This window comes from Anastrepha ludens, chromosome 2 (genome assembly GCF_028408465.1).
Source record: "Anastrepha ludens isolate Willacy chromosome 2, idAnaLude1.1, whole genome shotgun sequence".
Classification (NCBI taxonomy): Eukaryota; Metazoa; Arthropoda; class Insecta; order Diptera; family Tephritidae; genus Anastrepha; species Anastrepha ludens.
Genome location: NC_071498.1, coordinates 28,413,770 through 28,435,805, shown reverse-complemented (window position 1 = coordinate 28,435,805; position 22,036 = coordinate 28,413,770). Strand labels below are relative to the sequence as shown.

Below are 22,036 nucleotides of genomic sequence, written 5' to 3'. Positions count from 1 at the left end.
AAATATGCACACAATTATGCAAACTATATTTTACATCGGTCTTTATTTTCGCCTGCTACACTGTCTGCACGAGCAAGAGTTGAGAACGGAATTGCATTCGCGCTCTCGGCATGCAACGAACTACCAAACTACAAACCTACCTGTAAGTCCTCTCCCAATACAAGTACCGGTGCAGCATCTTCGTAGGCAATGTGTTTCTCCTGTGTGTGCGTGTGTGTGCGTGGATGCATATGAATTAGTGTGCATTTGACATTTACGCATTTATGTATTTCAAAACAGAATTCTGAAACTATTTTCATGTGTACAATTTGTGGCGTTGAGAACCTAATCAGTCAGTTGTGCTCAGAGACTCGACATGAAAAGGATGCGCATCATCCACAACTTTCGAATTATTCAAATTTGACAATTAAAGAAAAAATCAAATTATCGCTATGATGTCGGAAAAAATAAAGTTCAACAAAAATTATTAACAATCGAAAGTAAAATAATATTAATATGTGAATAGTTAAATACGGTGTGTTATAAAACAAATTTTTGGCGAAAATCCGACGTTATGTTATGATTAAAAACAAATAAGAATTTATTTCGACGTACATATGTACATTTATTAAATTCCTGCTCATGCGTATTTTTCTGATTCGGAGTCCGAATAGAGCCTCAAATTGGCGCGTGTACGAACGACCATTGAGTTAACCAAAAAAAGGGCAACGTCGATAACCACAAAGCTCTTTTTTCACATTTCATTGCAAATAATAAAAAATTATTTGAAATTTTTTTTTTTTTGATACATTGAATAAATAAGGCAGTGCCTAATTTAGTGCGGTTATTTGCATATTCACAAAATTGGATGAGGAACACTGGCCTTCTTCGGTTGTGAGGCGAAACTATATCGGCTGAAACTATATATTTTGGGGCCAATACAAAGCCAGCCTTCAAAGAATTAAGGTAAGTATGGACCATGTGTGTGTTATATATGAGTAGTACTTGGTTATTGCCTTTGATCGCATTATATGGTATGTGGAAATTTTTATTGCATTTTTAGCATAAACACTTGCATTAGACTTACATACATACATATGCATTTAGATGCGACCGCCGCTATGTTTTTAAGAGGTTGTTTGTACGTGGCAAATCGGTTATCGGTGCGAAAGAAGTGTGTTCGAATCCTTCTATGTGCTGAAAATATTCGAATGTCAAAACATATTTACTATTGTGCCGTGCCCCACTCGGCAGCCGGTGGGAAGCTTTCAAGTTTATTGCCTGCCGAAAGGCGATTGGTTTATGTCCCTATATGGGATGGAACCCAGGATATATTATCTGTATGTCACACACCAATACGCTCGGCTACGACGGCTGCTTATGTGAAAAGCTTTTTAAAGGAATCATCACCAATGCTCTAAGCAGTTTTTATTTTTATTATTTTTGTTATGATTATAATATTATTATTTTTATTATTATTTTTGCCATAATTATCACTAATTTCGATGTACGAGACCGATCTTGCATTTTATTTTTCCGAATGCGCTCGCGATGGATTTTAAAGCAATACTTTTTAATCATTCTTTGGAATAAATTTTATTTCGCTTGCATTTTGAGTATGTCAAATTCATATACAAAGAGAAAGTTTGGCGTACTGGAGTTTGAAAGATGCTCATTTTGGAATAATCACACACGGGTGTTGTTTACAAATTTCCGTAAGAATCACTCACAATTACATATACTGACATACATAAATTTATATTTGACTAAATATCCAATTGCAAATCACACACACACACACTTAGTACATACTCGTGCATGACCTGGGGTGTTTAGAGAAACACCGTGGCGGAGATTAAAAATATCAGTACGCTTACTATCACAATGAGCGTAATCGTTATCATGATGGCCACTAGAACAGTGATTGTAATGATTGTTATCATAACGTCCTCTGATCCTGTTTTTGTTTTTTTCCTTTTAGTTTTTTGTGTGAAAATCGAGTAGTAACTGTCAGTTTCCTTTCATTTCCTTTGGGCTTACTTCATAATTTTCAATTAGTCGTCCTCTGAGATTTCCCACACATTATTGTTTATATACTTTCACGTGTAATTTTTATTGAGCTATGTAAATGGCAGCGGATGTATTTAATTTTCTATTTTGCTTACTTCTTTATTCTGTGTCAATTGAATTTTCGTCATATGTTGAATTGAATTTAAAGTGTTTTTTTTTTATATATATATATAGTTTTTGAGCTTTTCAACACGTGTCCAACAGAATGTTAACCCTTCGTTGGGTATGCGTGTCTGGCCAGACTGGCTTTTTCAATTTTAATATACATATATTTGAAATCAATTTAATATATTTCTGTTGTAGCTAACGATTGAACTTTCAGGTAGCTTCCTAAAACTTAATTACCTATCGAATTATGCACATAACCTTTTAAAAAGCATCCTCGAACAGGACGAGAAAAGGGATAGACCTGGGTACCCAACCGAAGGTTAAAAAAAAGGTGTTCAACGGAGGGTTAAGCGGAAAAGTTCTGATAGACGTTAGTACCAAAATTTAATATCATCCAAGATTTTGCATAGAAATTTGTTAGAATGTTTTCTATTGACTTAAGTAGAAAGTAAATAAGAAATTAAAAATCTCATATCTCGCAGTTGATAGAAGCTGTACGTTTTAGGCGACCAGGTGATTATAAAACGCAAACAACTGATTTTAATGTTGCATTGAAGAATGGCATGGCTTCGATAGGGGTCGATTTTATAGTACAAGGTGGCGCAAAATTAATCATCCTATCGAAAGATTTATAATTTTCGGCTTGGATGTTTATGTTGTATGTATGTATGTGTGTATATTTGCAATATCTATTACTTTCAAAACATGCATGCATTAAAAACGTGTGAATTATAAAAGTTAACGCAAAATTAATCAGCCTGTCGGAAGTCCGCTAAAATTTGTAAATGGCGTCGTGCGCCAATCATATTTGACACTTATGGACTAAACAGCTGCCGTATACAAACAGACGAGTAATGGAGTACGTACAGGTCAAAATAAAGTTACCCGTCAATCGAAATCATTCATTTTTATTTAGTAACAAGTTTTTCAAAAATAAAGTTGGATGATTAATTTTGTGCCACCTTGTATGATGTAGAGTTTACACGCTCCAACCGCTGTATCAACTCATTATGCAATGACAATGAGTTGGACGGCTGTTTAGTATACACGTTGCAACATGATATATGTACAACGCGTTGTCCAACTTTATTATTCGCATTCTCACTACGTAAAATGCAGGAGTTAAGTGAAATTTGTTCAATAAAAATTATTGATAAAATTTAATTTTATTTATTATTTGTTATTTTATTTAAAAATAATTATTTATCTTTTATATTTTTCATTTTTTATATTTTACTTTTTATTATTTTTGTTTATTTTATTTATTAATTTTTTTTTATATTATCTCTTTTATATTATCTTTTATATTTTTTATTTTTTATATTTTACTTTTTATTATTTTGGTTTTTATATTTTTTTTTTATTATTTTAACTTACATTTTTTTTTATACCTATTTCTTTTTTATTTATATTTTCTGTGTAAATAAATAAAAAGAAAAATATAAACAAAGTTGGTTGCACAATCTGCGTATAAACATTTCAAATCTTTGTACAACCGCTAACTCCGCCCACCAAAAATTAAAACATTTTAATTTTCACGCAACCGTTGGACCAATATGGAAATCGGTTGTACAACCATACTCTGCATGATACATCCGTTTATTCAACGTGTCCATCGCTGATACAACAGTTGCAGCATGTAAACTTTGAATAATACTATTTCTATAAAAAAACTCGTAGCACCGCAAAAATGCCAGCAATCGTACAAAACTATTTTTTAGCCTACATACTTATATAGTGTAGACATGTAAAATCACAATCATGCAGTCAAAAAGGTTACCGTGCATTAATTTAGTCCTTATTATGCAATGATATGGTTCACGAATCTTTGCCCTCATCTTCACACCAAGTAAACTCTCTTACGAAAGTCTGGTCGTTTTTGTTTTTATAAATTTTAGATATTTTAGATTTCCCAGCTTTGCTTTGATTGTAAAGTTAAGAAGGCTGAAGCGCCGATTTTCGTTTAATGAAATTTTTAATAAAAATAAAGCAACACCAGAATACAAAATTTTCATTTCAAATTGATATTAAAACACATTTTTTAAATCAAGTATAATCCATTACGAAAGTCTGGCCGTTTAATACAAAAAAAAAAACCCGGAACGCAAAATTTTAATTTCGAAATGGATTGTAAAACCGATTTTTAATCGATTTGTATGTATGTATTGTGACAATTCAGAGACATACTTCGCCTTCTTTTATGTTCCATACTGCTTTTTTCATAAATACTCGTATATGGTGTGTTCGCATTAGGATTTAAACCCAATATCTACAGCTGGTATTGCATCCAGTAACAGCACCGTTAAACAAATGATATAATTTAATTACCAAGCCCGCCCAAGAACCGGACGATTTTGTGTTACTCATGTTCAAAATTATTTCAATAATGCAATTGTAATTTTTATAAAAAATCTAAGGATACCTTATTTAATTTTAATGAATATAACTCCTTCAGCTGCAAGCGCAGGTATGCACTGAAAAATGGTCATACTAATATTGAAAAATGCAATGGATGTTGAAAAAATGCATATGTGCTTGTATGTATGTATGTGTGTGCTTTCTATTGTTACTCGCGATTATCAGTAAAACAGTATTTTGGAGTTTTTTCCACATTTTTTCACTTTCAGAATTGCTTAATTGCTCTTATTCTCTTTATTATTCTTAGAATAAGACTTTGAACAGGTATGCGGCAATAAAAATAAAGGAAATAGAACGACTTTTGCCTGGAAATGTTTTTGCGTGAATGAGGATGGTTCCATGTGTAGAAGTCCGGAGGATGGTTCCATGTGTAGAAGTCCACGCAAGTGGGGAAAGTTACTGATCGCCATTCACTTGGGAGTGGCCAGGACGATTCTTCTACATATGGTTCAAGCAGCTCTCAACGTCCGGGATTAGCCCACGTATCCTCTGGTTAGCTTCCGAACACCCGTTCGGGAGTGAGCTAACGTGAGAAGGCGAAGCATCCCAGCATAGCTGGTTGTGCGCTGGGTTTGGGACCCGCCACTTAAAAAGCCCCCCCCCCCCCCCCCCCCCCAATGAAAACAGCAACAAAGCCTCGGATGAGAACTTCCAACACTGATGACGACCCCTGCAAACGAAATAAGGAATACGATTTGAGGGCATGCACCTGGAATGTCCGGTCCCTTAATGGGGAAGGTTCCTCTGCCCGGCTGGTTGATGTCCTCGTGAGAGTAAAGGCTGACATCACTGCCATCCAAGAGATGCGATGGACGGGGCAAGGCAAGAAAAACCTAGGACCTTGCGACATCTAATATACTACAGCTGCCATGTAAAGGAGCGCAAATTCGGTGTCGGATTTGTTGTGGGAGAGAGACTTCGTCGCCAAGTACTGTCGTTCACTCCGGTGGACGAGCGTTTCGCAATAATCCGCATCAAAGCGCGATTTTTTTAACATCTCGCTAATTTGCGCCCACGCCCCGACGGAAGAGAAGGACGATGCGACCAAGGATTCTTTCTATGAGCGCTTGGAACGTTCCTATGAGCGCTGCCCCCGCCACGACATAAAAATCGTGCTTGGCGACTTCAACGCCAGGGTGGGCAAGGAGGGAATTTTTGCTCCCACAGTCGGAAAATTCAGCCTGCACAACGAAACATCCGGCAACGGACAGAGGCTGATCGACTTCGCCGGGGCCCGAAACATGGTAGTCTGCAGCACCAGATTCCAGCATAAAAAGATACACCAAGCTACCTGGCTGTCCCCTGATCGAAAAACGCGAAACCAGATCGATCATGTTGTGATAGATGGAAGACACGCTTCTAGTGTATTAGATGTACGTACGATCCGAGGAGCCAACATCGACTCGGATCATTACCTTGTTGCAGCCAAATTGCGCACACGCCTCTGTGCAGCAAAAAACGTACATCTACCTACGCAAAGAATGTTCGACATCGAAAAGCTGCAATCACAACAGACAGCCAGAAGATTCGCCACTCGACTCTCACTCCTGCTCTCGGAGAACACTGCCCAACACACCGGCATGCGCAAGCAATAGAGCAACATATCTCGTTCCCTACGTACCGCCGCCGAAGAAGAAATCGGATTCCGGTGAGCCCGAAAAAACAATTGGTACGACGAGGAATGTCATGCTGCCGCCGAAAGAAAAGATGCCGCCTATAGAGCCACGCTGCGATCGGGCGCAACGCGAGCCATGTGGGATCGCTACAGAGAGCTGAAAAAGGAAGAGAGACGTATTATCCGACAGAAGAAACGTGAGGCCGAAATACGTGAGTGCGAGGAGCTTGAGATGCTGGCCAATAGGAACAACGCCCGAAAATTCTACCAGAAAGTTCGGCGGCTTACAGAAGGTTTTAAGACCGGGGCGTTTTCCTGTAAGAACAAAGACGGTGATCTGGTGACCGACGTACAGAGCAATCTTAAATTATGGAGGGAACACTTCTCGAACCTGTTAAACAGTGACAGCTGCGCATGTCATAGAGAAAGTGAAGATCCCGATACCCCAATCGTTGACGACGGAATTATCGTTCCGTTACCCGACCATGACGAGGTGAGAATAGCAATATCACGGCTAAAGAACAACAAAGCCGCGGGCGCCGACGGACTGCCGGCTGAGCTATTCAAACATGGCGGCGAGGAGCTGGTAAGGTGCATGCATCAGCTCCTATGCAAAATATGGTCGGATGAAAGCATGCCTGCCGATTGGAATTTAAGTGTGCTCTGCCCAATCCATAAGAAGGGCGATCCTGCAATTTGTGCCAATTACCGCGGGATTAGTCTTCTAAATATCGCCTATAAGGTTCTAGCGAGCGTATTGTGTAAAAGGCTGAAGCCCACCGTCAACCAACTGATTGGACCTTATCAGTGTGGCTTCAGCCCTGGAAAGTCTACCACCGACCAAATATTCACAATACGCCAAATCTTGGAAAAGACCCATGAAAGGAGAATCGACACACACCATCTTTTCGTCGACTTCAAAGCTGCATTCGACAGTACGGAAAGGAGTTACCTGTATGCCGCTATGTCTGAATTTGGTATCCCCGCAAAACTAATACGGCTATGTAAGATGACGTTGCTCAACACCAGCAGCGCCGTCAGAATTGGGAAGGACCTCTCCGAGCCGTTTGATACCAAACGAGGTTTCAGACAGGGTGACTCGCTGTCGTGTGACTTCTTTAACCTGATGTTGGAGAGCATCGTACGAGCCGCAGAACTTAATCGCTCAGGCACAATATTTTATAAGAGCGTACAATTGTTGGCGTATGCCGATGATATTGATATCATCGGCCTTAACAACCGCGCTGTTAGTTCTGCCTTCTCCAAACTGGATAAAGAGGCAAAGCGAATGGGTTTGGTGGTGAACGAGGACAAAACGAAGTACCTCCTGTCTTCAAACAAACAGTCGGCGCACTCGCGTATCGGCACTCACGTCACTGTAGACAGTTATAATTTCGAGGTTGTAAAAGACTTCGTTTATTTAGGAACCAGCATTAACACCGATAACAATGTCAGCCTTGAAATCCAACGTAGAATCTCTCTTGCCAACAAGTGCTACTTTGGACTAAGTAGGCAACTGAGCAGTAAAGTCCTCTCTCGACGAACAAAACTAACACTCTACAAGACTCTCATCATGCCCGTCCTAACGTATGGCGCAGAAGCGTGGACGATGACAACATCCGATGAAGCGACGCTTGGAGTGTTCGAGAGAAAGATTCTGCGTAAGATTTTTGGACCTTTGCACGTTGGCAACGGCGAATATCGCAGGCGATGGAACGATGAGCTGTATGTGCTTTACGGCGACATAGACATAGCGCAGCGAATAAAGATCCAGCGGCTTCGTTGGCTGGGTCATGTCGTCCGAATGGATACAAACGCTCCGGCTTTGAAAGTATTCGATGCGGTACCAGCTGGTGGTAGCAGAGGAAGAGGAAGGCCTCCTCTGCGTTGGAAAGATCAGGTGGAGAAGGACTTGGCTTCACTTGGTGTGTCCAACTGGCGCCGGTTAGCACGAGAAAGAAACGACTGGCGCGCTTTGTTAAGCTCGGCCAAAATCGCGTAAGCGGTTATCGCGCCAATTAAGAAGAAGAAGAGTTCAAATGCAGTTTGCTTTGTAACGGCACACCGACAGACAAAAAAAAAATAAGCTGAAGGCATATGCGATCGGTAGCTAACATTCATCAATTACATAAAAATGTAATATAATAAATGCCGTTAGTTTTGTAAACGTTTGCAACTTATAACTCCTTCGGCTTTTAAGAAAATTAATGAATTACACAAGAATATACTTTTTTCTCAATGGGCTTTAAAAATTGAATGCGTAATTATGCGTGCGCGTAATAGGCGATCAACTTAACAATTTTCATACTGATATCGTTGAATTGTCAGGCTCGGTAGATATCTTCATATGATCGTACTACATTGATAAGGTGGCACAAAATTAATTCAATTTTGTGCTTGAAAATTTTTTTATTAAATGCAAAATTAATTTAATTTTGTGCTTGAAAAACTTTTTTACAAAAAATTGATTTTGAGTGCTGGAAGTACTTACTTTAGGCTTTACGGGCTCCATTGCTTGTATGCTTATCTGCTGCAGTTGGCTAGTTCGCAAGTGTCAAATATGTCAATCGCAAAAATTATAAATTTTCCAGGGGAATACATCTTAATTTTGTCTTTCATTTTTGATTTGATCCGAGGTGTAGTTCTTCTATATTCGTCTCTCAAAATCGCTTTATGCTCGAAATGCTCGTATTATTAGAGCCTTAATTGAGTTTAACAAAATCTCTAAATTTGTTGAGATAGATTTTTAATTTTCTAAACGCCTATTGAAGTTTTTGAATATTTTTTTAAATAGTTTCATTGTATTTGCTTTCCCTATTAACCTTAAAATATTTCTACTTAGCCTGTAAGAATGTATTATATTCATAAAAAAATTATCCTGTGACCTTTTCATTATCAGGAGTATTATTTCCCGTATTTAATATATTCGTACAATATTGCGCTTTGTTGCTTTAAGTTCCGAGCTCAATAATACAAGGTGGCGCAAAATTAATCGCCCTATCGCAAGATTTATAATTTTTGGGAATGGCGTCGTACGGCAATCATATTTGTCACTTGTCAGCTTGAAAGCGCCGTATACAAAGGGACAAGCAGTGGCGCTCGTGAAGCTTAAAATAAAGATTTCCAACACTCTAAATAATTTTTTTTATTTAACAAAAAAGTTATGCAAAAACTAAAGTTGGATGATACATTTTGCGCCACCTGGTACTTTGATGCAATTTGAGCACACGCGAAGTAAATTTTAAAATACATACATATGTACATACATATATAGTTAGGTTAGGGTGATTTTCTATGTCTTGCATAATTCCAGAGAAGCCAAAATCCTCTATTAAAATATGAAAGAGTACGAGAAAGTATATAAATAATTCATATTAAATAATACGTTTTAAATATTTTTTTTTCCTTGTTCACTCCTCTCGGGAGCATAGGGCTTCGACATTGAAAAGTCCGCGCGCCACCGAGATGTATGAACGCATTGATACATTCTTGCTTCGGCTGACGGTCTTCCCAGCGCTATAAACGCAGCTGGCCATCATTATTATATTTTCATATGTGTCCAAAATTATATACAAAAATTTCAATCATAAAGCATAAAGTAGTTTTACTTTTTAATTTATTTTACAAGTGCGCCTGTTTAGCTGACGTATTTTCCCCCCTCTACGGCGCAGCTGACTATTTTTTTTTATTCTACTAAATGTCAACAATACACAAAAAAAATTTCCGCCGGTATTAAATGAGTTGTTAAAAAATTTTTTTGCGACACGTTTCGCAGCATCCCACGCACGTACCCACCGCTACTGGACCAGCTGACGGTTGGTTTTGTCATCCATTGGATGGGGTCTGCCTTCAGTATTAAAATCAGTCGGCATGAAATGATTAGGTCAAAATGACCCCTGGCTCCCAGATTAATAAGCATCATTCATATGTTTGTATGTATGTGTATTTTTTACAAGTGTTTTCCCCCCTCTACCGCGCAGGTGACTATTTTTTTTTTATTCTACTAAATGTCAACAATACATGAAAAAAATTTCAGCCGGTATAAAATGAGTTGGTAGAAATTTTTTTTCGACACGTTTCGTACCTTCCCACAATCACACCCACCGCGGGTGCGCCAGCTGACGTTCACTTTCGTTATTTATGAAAGTATAGTCAGGAATTTAACGGTATAAAAACGCAGTCCAAAATCGATCCCTGGCTCCCGGACTACTAGGTATACCAAGCTTTGCAGGTATTTGCAAGTATTGCAAATACTTTCTTGTATGTGTTTTGATGTTGTCATTTGTGAGTGTTCTTTGCAAGTCACAGAGAATCCCCCTATTATATCACATTGAATTATTTTATATATACTAAATTGATTTTTGTTAATTTTAATTTTGTTCGAAACGGACTTTGACTTTTAGCAGCAGTCGATAAACAATACACAATTGCTTATTTTTATGCATCATATTTTATTCTTGAAAATTCGCTATCCATTTCCTTTCTGCTTCCCCCATCCTTCGCTTTGCTATTGTAAACAAGTAAGAAAATTTTATTTTTTTAATCTTTTCTAAAAGCCACCCAACACATGCATATGCATTTGTGTGTGTGTGTGTGTGCCTAAATGCATACCTACATATGCAGATGCACTTTGCGCGTTCACTACAAAACCCCTAATATTGGGAGAAGCGGGTATAAGAGACCGGAGGAAAGCTTCATGCCTCGATGAATACATTTTCAACAATTTATTCAGTATATTTTTTGCGCTGCATTTCACTGTTGCGCATTTGCTAAAAACCGAACCGAAAATCAACGTTTCCCCCACTTACTATCGCCCATGTGCTCATCGGCGCAGTATCTACATACATACATACATATTCCTCTACCACATCCATTATTCGCTGCCGCAGTAGATCCTGCATTCACCGGCTCTCTACCCGGGCGTTAGAAATTTCTTTTTTTTTTATAAATCTTATTAATACACTGTTCGCCAAAACAAGCACAAAATCCAAATGCATTTGAAATCGACGAATTCATAAGCCACCACACATTGCCGCTCCGCCCTTCCAACGCTTCGCAACATCTTAATCCGTTCCGTATTTGTCTTCCTTTTTATCATTTTTGGTTTCTCTTAAAAATAAATGATGATGCCGTCGTTGCCGTCGATTTGTATAAACAACAATTTGCTTTTTCCAAATTTTTCACAAAACCAAGAGCAACAAAAAAATTATATATTTTTTAAAATATTACATGGCATTTTCCTGCGCATGCGATGAAATTATGCTGTGGGTAGGGAGGAGAGATATGCATACATATGCATCTAACGCCCCTTCTGTTGTTTTTGTTCGTTTCAACGTCGACCGAATGAATGCTGGCTATCATTATCGCCATCAGCTGTGGAGCTGTTGCTCTTAAACAATTTAACGTGCAAAAAATACATCCATAAAAATTTTCCATTTCCCATTTTCTGTGCGTCGCAACAGTTCCTTTCGAATTTTTCCGTCTGCATCGTCTAAAATGTGTAAAAATTAGCGGCACATGTTTTGATTCTACTCACATTTGGCTTGCACTTACATATGCACACATGTACGTATATATCTAAGCATGTATGTATATGTAAATATGTATATACATCTATATATATATATAGCCGGCCAGCAGAGTGCACCAGCGGCAAGTGCAAATATTAATTTTACACTTGGCCTTTAAAAATGCGAATGCAATGAACGCGAATTTTTGTGTATTGCATCGCAACAAAGGATGAGCAGTGGGGTGTTGGGAGAGCGCTGCCAAGCGTACATATGCATGTGTATGTACATATGTGTGGAAATGTGGAACATGCATCTATTGTTTGATCTTTTTTGAACGCATAAATAAATGTTATTTAATGTTAGCCGTATTCTTTTGTACACGAGCTGCCAAAGAACCATATAAATAAGCAAAAAGCAAAACAACAGAAAAACAGTTCTGATGAAAACTTGATAATTACAAATATTTAATCAAAGCAAATTGTTTAAAACTGAAATAAAATTTTATTAACTTTAATTTATAACATAAAATGATAATTGCATCGTCTTAAATATCTCATGCATGGAGCGAGCGTTCATCACTCGCTACTTTATATGCCAGCATTAGGGTACGCATTTCTCCAAATATAAAGCTGCTCTTCCTGAATCCTGAAAAGGGAATTATTATTTATTTTGGAGCTACATATGTATAATCAGCAATATTAGGCACTTAAGGACTCAGAAAGTCCTAGGGAATCCACGCCATTCAATTTTCAAACTGTAACTGTGCTTACCGGTCATTAGACGATCGGCGCACACGCGGTTAAATTAGGTTAACGATTTAACCCCCATTGCAATAGCTCTGCGGACTTTTCAGATAATGAAGCTATTAGCGCACTTTCTCTGTAAATGTCCGGGCTTGGGAGCTAGACGATTAAGGCCACTGGGTGCTGCTTTCTTCGACAGCCTGGGTCAGTGCGCCAACCTAAATTCCATCAACCTTCCCATTACATCGACAGCTCTGGCTGGCTGTAAATACCTGCCCGTTGGAGGTTTCAAATTGGTATGAAAACCGCGCTTTAGTGCTACTTGGGGAGTGCCTAAGTGGTACTTCAACCATTTCCCCTACCTAGGCGCCTTCGATTCGCCACTTCTCTGCTCGCTGTCTCGAGGCTCGTTTAACTTGACGAAAAATTTACAACATCAAAGTTATCCAGCAAGTTTCGCCACTAGAGAGTACAGTTATACCTCATAAAACTGGTATAATTTACTATTTTCACAAACAAATGATATTTTTTTGTTTGTTTTTTGGAGTTCAAATTCAGCTTTCCCAGCTAAATAAACCCTAGAAACCCTTCGGACTAAGGGATTCAGTGTCCATTATTTTCAGTTATTTATTTGTTCTTCTAAAAGTAAGTCGTATTTCTTTTGCTCCATTTATATTTTCGTGCATTTTATTTAGTTTGGAAGAAATATCTTGACGTTTGAATGGAATTTTTTTTCCTAGATCGATCTCAGTAGCGCCATAATTGAGATTTGTACCACACGGAGTATAGCTTTATGCGAGTTGGATTCCATTGTGTTGTTGCTTTACTTGTAAGTCGGCATCTAAACGCGTGTTCTTTTGCAACTCGAGTACAACAGAATACGACTACCACCTCAAATACATGTTTTATGGGGTTTCATGTATTCGCTTTTTTAAACTATTTTTTAAAAACTAGTTGACCTTTTTTTGCACAGAAATTTTTGCTATCTTAAAACAAAATCTAAAAACGTACCGAATTCAGATGAACTTCCCCAAAATTAATGGTATTTGACGTGTGCGACGTGAAGGCGTTTCTTAAACCGTTTGAATCCCCTCGCGAAAAGCCTGAAAGGAATCAGTAGCTTCCTACTAAATTTGCGAACATTTAGTTGGGGGCGTAACTATTGTCCTTAAAAAGTATGTCATTTTTGTTGAAAGTACGTGCGTATACATATATGTGCATTAGGACGGGACATTTTGTTCTTAAATAATGTAACCGGCTTTTTTCGTCGCATAGCACTAAAATGGATTTCAAGCCTTACTATTTTTTATTTCAGTTATTAATGCCCTATAATTTTTTTTATTGTAAAGTTTTTTTTTTTGAAGAAAATCTATGCCAAGCTTACCCAATTTGACTACTTTTAAATATTAATTTTCTCTATTTAAAAAAAATATATTCATTGCAATTACTTTTTTGGAATTATGTATTAAAAAGACACTTAAAACAACACTACAATATTAGAAGAGGCCTCTTCGATTCACCAAGCGAATAGCTGAAGTAACTGGTATAAATAAACAGAAGTTAGTAGCACTGGAAAAGAGCTGCCAAGACGCACATTTGTTTGCAAACACGTAAGTCTCGATTTACACAGGTAAACATTTGGAAGGGAAACATTTTGTTCGTGAGTGAAGGACGTACGGGGAAGAGAGAGGAGTTTTTGTTTCCTGTGCTAGCGACACGCTTTGTGCTTAAACGTCAAAAGTAACGAATGCTGCCGAAATGCTCCGTCGTGATCGCGAATGAAACACCAAAGGAGAATTTCCAATGTTTCCCTTCCAGATGTCTCTGTGTGTAAATCGGGACTAACGAGTGTTAGTAAGACAGCGTTCATACAGGGCAACTTTTGTTGCTTGAACTCGTTTCCTGTAACGCTCGAGCTCGGTCAACACCCTTTGTGTTCTCGTTCTTCTCAATGTTGTAGACCAAAACTAACAAGAGCAGACTAAAAACTAACAATAGCAAAAGTGTGTGAACACGACGGCAACACCAAAAGAGAATTCGCAATGTTGAAATCACAAAACTCTCTCTCCCTGCATGAACGCGGTCTAATAAAACTCCATTGAAAGAGAGTTGGAAGCATCGAAAATAGTGAGTCATACCAGTTTTATGCGGCATAATTCTACTCGCTAGCTGCGAATCCTACTCGATAACTTTGTTGTTTTGCCTGCACATGCAAATTTTTCATCAAGCAAACAGAGCCGAGAGATAGCAAGCAGAGAAGTGGTAAGGCGAAGGCGTCTAATAAAGAACTCGAGCAATAAAATGTTCCAAAAATAATGCTATTCACTATAATTAACTATATTTTTCACTAAAATACTACACTGGGTGTCTACTCCAAATTTTGAAATAATCCTTAATACCCTCACAGACTTAGAAACGAAAGGCCTAACTTTGGATTTATTTATTTCTATGCCAGTCAAAAGAAGTTATTTAGCTGCTTGCAATTGTATATAAAATGTTAATAATGGGTGTCTTCCCAAAATGAGAGGAGGCCACACCACACGACTCAGTAGACGACGGCCACTATAAGTGCGAAGGCATTTTGAACAATACCTCACCCAATAAAAAAAAACCAAACATGGTATATAAAATGTTAATATATCTGAAGGATTATAGGAGCAAGAAAGTAAAATTTAGTACATTTTTTCATTTTTAATATCTTTTAAATGACTGTTTTGTTAACCAATGTATTATAAAATTATATGCATTTAAAGTACTTTCAACGTAGCATAAATCGTTAAAATCCATTGAGACATGGCGAAGCCAATTTACCCTTTCATGTAATCATAAAAAATCCTCCATACCTTTTCTTAAGAAATGTAGCAAAAGATAGAGTAAAATATTTTAAAGTACACTTAACCCAAAATGTACCACAAAAATATTTGTCACAAAACTCTACTATAAACCATAAATCAAAACTCTATTTAAAAGCCAAACATAAATGCTGATTTGACATAAGAATGTGGAAAAGGGTGAACAATTTGGCACACATGAACTTTGAAATTGCCGATTCAAGTAGCATTTTTTTTGTCCTCTCGGTCTCAGAATCCACAGTTTTTTTCTTTTTTGTTGTGTGTAATTATGTAACTAGATTATTCCTAATACAGTTAAAAGTATCATTAAATTGCTTGTTTTGTATTCTATATTTTAATGCCTGACATTTCGCAAACCGTAGGCTACTGCATTGGAAAATCAAAAAAAAATGAGCCACAGACCTCAACTGCCGCATTAGCACCACAGCTGAATTAGTGTGAAAACCTGCAGGTAGTAACTGATGCTTTGTTCTCTAGCGGAAGGTTTTTAAACAAAATAAATATCTAAAATTAATTTTTCATACCGAAAATACGCATAGACACATACATACCTATGTACATACAGTTTCCTCCAAAACAAGTATAACAGTGTGAGAAAGGAAACAATTGATTGTGGATTTATGTCTAAGATTAAAAAGAACAAGCTTCTAAATCCATTTTAGAGTTATGCTGCCAGCGCCTACTTTTGGTCAGAATTGCCAGTAGAATACTTCAGTCGCCGAAACAAAGCAGAGACAAAATTTTGCACATCCTAATGCGCATACAAACGCGTATTATGCCTGTGTAAAATTGACTTCTGAAATTCGTCAAACTATTGCTTTGTTTAAAATTTGAGGTCAACTAACAGAATGGATGGGCATTGAAACAAAAAGAAGAAAAAAAAACCAAGTTAACGTCTTTAACTCAAAATTTTGTAATTCTATGGGCACACCTAAATATGTATTGTACTATTTTGTACGCTACGCACACTTTAGGGTGCCTGAACTATATAGATTTGCAGACATTGAAGCAAATAAATAGCCCTTACACAAAAGGATCAAAAGTTAATTATAGTTGCAGTGCATTGCAAATATTCGCTGAACCGCTAGACTAAGTAAATCGTACAAATCCTATATTTGTATTCCTGTTTTTTTTGGAATTTTCTAAGGTCACTCACAAGTTCTTCAGCTGGCTTAGACAGATTAAATGCTTGAATGGTTTAATAAAACGTGCATAACAAAAACTACTGCAGATTTACCTGCACTACTAAATGGAATCGGCTTGCGAATCTGCGGTCCTTTTGAGAGCGCGACAGAACACGCGAGCACGAGTGCATATTGTGCATTGGCACCTACCTGGCACGCCAATGTTAATGGCGGTTCGCTAGTGGATCGTTCGCGCCAGTTGAACTTCAAATAATTTGCATATAAGCGCCGGAGTACGAACGGAACGCTTAGTATAAATGAGTTGTTACTTAAGTGTAGATCGCTACCGAAAAAGCAAGCAAAACGTGCTATAAACTGTGCAGTATCGGAAAACGCGTAAAATTTTTGTTTTTTAATTATCCCTTGTTATTTTCAAAAAGAAACTCCATTTTTTAATCGGAGTCAAAGTCAGAAGCCAATCGTCGTTCAGAACAAATAAAAAACCAGCCTCATCGGAACGACCAATGGTTATATGAAATAAAAACTGTTTTTTATTGTTACATAAAAAAGTACAAAAGTACGTAAATACATACATGCCACCATTCAACCCCCTGGAAAATAATGTACATAGCCATTGGCATAATATTCGTATATCAAGCATAACTAAAGCGCTTATATGCTTAGCTACTTTGTATTTATGTATGTATACACATGCATGCACACATACATATGTATGTGCACATACATACACACAAGCGCATATTGTAGTGCAAACGGCTACAAACAAAAGTGGAATATATTAGGACCATCGAGTACACCCCATTGCAGCTAACGACAAAAAATCCTCCCCTTACGTTGCGTGCGCGTGCTAAAAATGGCAGTAAATTCCGATTTTCATTGCTTTTTTTTTCCTCCTTTTTCCCACTTTTTGTGCGAATTTATATATGAAACATACGAATGGGTGCAAAACTTGGATTATAACGACGACGACAACGTCATTAACAGACAACACACACATACTAGCAGAGCAACGGGGGAAGTGGCTTACATAAAAATGTGAGGTATAGTGGCGTTATTCCACCCCCTAGCCCTGTTCAAAAGAGAACAAAAAGATTTAAATTGCTTTCTACTTGCACGCTGTGTTTAAGGGTGGCAAAACTGAAAAAAGGGAACAAAAAAATGGAAATAGAAATAAAAATAAAAATAATAATGAAAATGAAAAATCAGCGCACGCGCAATACGCGTGTCAAAAACTGAATTGTAAATTTTCTGCCACTTTGTGCCCTTTTGCTTATCATAATTGCACCAAATTCTCTGCAGACTGCCAATTAAACTTTATTTTTTACCTTATATTATTATATTTTTCATTCTATTGCAGGCTGAATATAGAAATTAAAAAGCAAACTGCAGTTGCGCTTTGATATTGTGGCGATAATATGGAAAACTGGGACCATGCAACCATGCAAGCTGCATCTGGCAACTACGAACAACACAGCCCTTGGTACAACAATATGTTTTCCGCCACAAATATCAAGAGCGAGCCTGGAACTACCGCTGCCTCGCCGGAGCAGCAGAAGCCAATGGCGTCATCATCTAATGTGGATATATTGGCGCACTTCGAAAATTTTGTAAAACAACAGCACCAACAACAACAACAACAACAGCGCCCGCAAACGCCACGCCAGACATCGTTGATGGACACGCTAACAGCAATGACACCATCGCCCAGCAACACAGGCAGCATGCAACAGTTGTTGCAGCAACAACAATACCAGCAGCAGTTTCAACAAGCCCAGCAAGCCGCTGCACAGCATCAGATTGCATCTTCGCATTTACCGCTCGGTTTTGATCCACTTACACCGCCAGGCTTACCAAATGCCATTCTACCATCCATATCCCAATTTTATCACCATCAGTCGCACAACAATATGCCGAATGGCCAACAAACACCCAGCCCCAAACCACCTCAAACGCACATAGATTCTAATGAGAAACTGCGCACGGCTTTGACGCCACGCCTTACTCCGCCAATGGATATCACGCCACCGAAATCGCCCAAATCTAGGCCCTTAATGTCCACCAAAAAGATGGAAGTGCACGAGAAAGAACACGATTTTCAGTCTAGCAGTGAAGAAATGAAGAGTGTAAATGAGTCAGAGGACGACGAGTCGATTCGGTTACCCATTTACAATTCGCATGGCAAAATGAAAAACTACAAGTGCAAGTCGTGCAACATGGTTGCGATAACAAAAGTAAGCTTCTGGAAACATGTACGCACACATATGAAGCCGGAGAAGATTTTACAATGCTCCAAATGCCCGTTTGTTACTGAACTGAAGCACCACCTCGAATACCACATACGCAAACACAAAAACATCAAGCCATTTCAGTGCGACGAATGTTCATACACTTGCGTCAACAAGTCGATGTTGAATTCGCACCGCAAGTCTCACTCTTCCGTATACCCGTACCGTTGCGCGGACTGTGATTATGCTACCAAGTACTGTCATTCATTCAAATTGCATCTACGCAAGTATGGCCACAATCCGGGTGTGGTGTTAGATGACGAAGGAATTCCGAATCCGTCAGTGGTGATTGACGTATATGGCACACGGCGCGGACCTAAAGCAAAGCCTTCTGCAACTAACAAACGTAGCAATAGCAAAAACAATGAACGCGGAAATGCAAAAACGACAAACACCCAGAAAAAGGCCAAAGACTTTAAATTGTCCACATCCCAGCTTTCGGCAGCGCTGCAATCTTTCACGTTGCCCTCTCAACACCATCAGATGCCTATCTCACCAGCTCAGAGCCCATGCTCAATAGCGTCTGACCTGCCCACGCAGTCCATTGATTTGTCTCAACAACTAACCCAGCAGCTGACGAAGGGGTCTGAACAAACACAATCAACTTTTCAACAGAGATTGGCACTGAAACAAAGCTTAAGGGTCGAAAATTCCAAAGCCTCAACCGCCAGCACTACTATTGCAGAAACGAAAGCGTCCATTTCGAATCTTCTACCGCCACTAGCTACGATTTTCCAGCAGAATGCCGGTATGGCGTTGTTACCTTATTGGAATTTGCACGTGCTGGCCGCGCAACAGCAAGCCGCCGTTTTAGCCCAAATACCAGCCAGTGCGCGCGAGAAAGCACTACGACAACTGCAGAATCCTCAATTAAATAAAGATGGTTATGATTCGTCACACGAAGAATGTGATGAAGATGGCGGGAATGAGCTTGAACGGAGATCATCAGGCTCGGCGATGGACCTCTCACAAAGTTTACCTGTAAAAGATGAGGTCGAGCATCCTAAAACGCCCGCAATACCGGCTAATTTAAAAGCTCAAAATGAAACCAACGCCACGCCAATCATTACCGCCAACGGCGCGTCAAGACGAAAGGGTCGTGTACTTAAACTTGAGGCCATACTGCAAGTGAAGTCTGCTTTGCAAGCAACAGAAGAACAGGAACACCAAGCTGTGAGTCTGGTAAAGAGCGATGGCGAACAAGTATCCGCAGCTTCATCGCCGATTCCCTTCATTGCTGCCAATTCGTCTGACCAAGTTGAAGAAAACTCTGCTGAATGTGATGAACTTATCAATAATATGACGCCTACTGCGAAAGATACCAACACCAACTCTGCAGCATCGTCATCCGGAAACAGTTCAAATAGTTGCAGTACTTCTTCAGCTACGATATTAAATGGACCTGCTGCATTGGGCTCTATGTATGAATGCAAATATTGTGATATTTACTTCAAGGATGCTGTGCTCTATACAATCCACATGGGCTATCACAGCTGCGACGACGTCTTCAAGTGTAACATGTGCGGCGAGAAGTGTGACAGCGCTGTCGGCCTTTTTGTTCATATGGCGCGAAATGCGCATTCATAAGTGGAGTTCTGCACTTAAGCATTTGGGTGCATGCGATCCGCTTTGCTGGAAAATTGCAGCATAGATTCAAAATTGTAAATAATATGCGAGTATTAGTCGTAGTTCTAAGTTATTAAGGTGTAAGCAATAAATTATTATGGCGCATTTTCGGTATAAGAATTTAGTTTCAAATACAAATGAATTCATGGATCTTAAGTAAAAAATTGTGTAAATGCGTTTAAAAAATACAAACGCAAAATAATATTTTCGAAAAAAAAAAATAAAAAAATTGTATTGTAATATGTGCTTAAGTGTTAATATGATTATATTATATAATTTTATACAGATATATTTAAGCAAAAGTTCACGTTTACGGCGCGCTGCCAAGTCGAATTGCCAAGTTCTTGCGAAAGAAATTAGTCTCTCAAACCAAATATTTTTATTTTCTACGGACTATTTTATGAGTTTATTTAAATGTACTTTATATACAGGATTTGTTTTAAATGTGTGTGTATCAAGTAAAAAAATTTTTAATGAAGATATTTTTAGTTGCATTCTCGTTATTAATTTTATTCAAATATTATATGTATTTTACTTGCTAAGCAAATCGCCAAAGTGGTGTAGAAAAATTAATTTGTAAACCAACCTTTTCGTAATAAAGATCAGAAATGTACAAAGCAGCATATTTTTCCTATTTCATCCTTCATAGTGGTGGTATGATTGTAGACAACGGCGTTCACTTTCGTGTCATTATCACCTCGATCGAAAAGTTCCCTGAAAACCGCCAGTCAACTACCTTTGAGCTCTGCTCGTTTGTTAGGCAGCTACATCTGTGTGCCTTGCCGTATTTGAAAAAAGATTCTGCGAAAGATTTTCGGACCTTTGCACGTTGGCAACGGGGAGTATCGCAGCGATGAAACAATGAGCTGTATGAGCTTTACGACGACGTAGACATAGCGTAGTGAATAAAGATCCAGCGGCTTCGTTGGCTGGATCATGTCGTCCGAATGGATACAAACGCTCCGGCTCTGAAAGCATTCGATGCGGTACCAGCTGGTGGTAACAGAGGAAGAGGAAGGCTCCTCTACGTAGAAAAGATCAGGTGGAGAAGGACTTGGCTTCACTTGGTGTGTCCAATTGGCGCCGGTTAGCGAGAGAAAGAAACGACTGGTGCGCTTTGTTAAACTCGGCCAAAATCGAGTGAGCGGTTATCGCGCCAATTAAGAAGAAGAAGAAGTGCTACATCTATGATTAACATTCCCACCAAAATTGTATAGCTATTGCTTGACATTGGTAAAAGTTACCCCATCTTAAATCAAACTACCTAAGCGCGAGTTTTCGATTCTTTACAGTTTTAAAAATGGATTAGAATTTTCCACAACGAGTTTGTATTAAATTTTTCATTAAAAATGTATTCAATGGTGCAAAAACCTTAGAAATGTAGCGAAACTGTTTCTGTAAAGATACTCTTAAGAAAACTGCCGATAGCCGTTTACTAGTGGCATGAACGCTTCAGAAGAGATAGTGAGTCCATTGAGGATGGCGAACGTAGTGGCAGGCCATGATTCAATTATTAAAGGTTTGCTCACTAGTGACATTCGATTTTTGACACTCCCTTACAAAAGGTTGTATTTAAGAAGGCGAATAAAGTTGAACAAATTAAATCCTTTTTGGTAAAAATGGTAGCAAAAAAGTATTTTCTTACTTAAATGGAAACAAACTGCGAACGGTTTAAAAAATTAATT

The 22,036-nt window shown here is 38.4% G+C and overlaps 1 protein-coding gene across 4 annotated transcripts; it reads left to right on the top strand.

The window, feature by feature from the left end:
• Positions 1–320: 320 nt before the first annotated feature.
• On the top strand, positions 321–20,976 carry LOC128867149 (protein hunchback). Of its 4 annotated transcripts, none has more exons than XM_054108246.1 (2): positions 321–945; positions 17,798–20,976. In XM_054108246.1, exon 2 carries the CDS (start codon positions 17,856–17,858, stop codon positions 20,310–20,312), a length of 2,457 nt encoding a protein of 818 aa, XP_053964221.1. In that variant the 5' UTR covers positions 321–945; positions 17,798–17,855; the 3' UTR covers positions 20,313–20,976. The 4 variants fall into 4 exon arrangements, with proteins under 4 accessions (XP_053964221.1, XP_053964232.1, XP_053964235.1 ...); XM_054108257.1 differs by lacking the exon at positions 321–945 and adding an exon at positions 2,420–2,527; XM_054108260.1 differs by lacking the exon at positions 321–945 and adding an exon at positions 17,038–17,475.
• The last annotated feature ends 1,060 nt before the right edge of the window (positions 20,977–22,036 follow it).

Excerpts from the sequence above, each read along its gene's own strand:
- LOC128867149 (XM_054108246.1), top strand. The coding sequence starts at position 17,856 with ATGGAAAACTGGGACCATGCAACCATGCAAGCTGCATCTGGCAACTAC.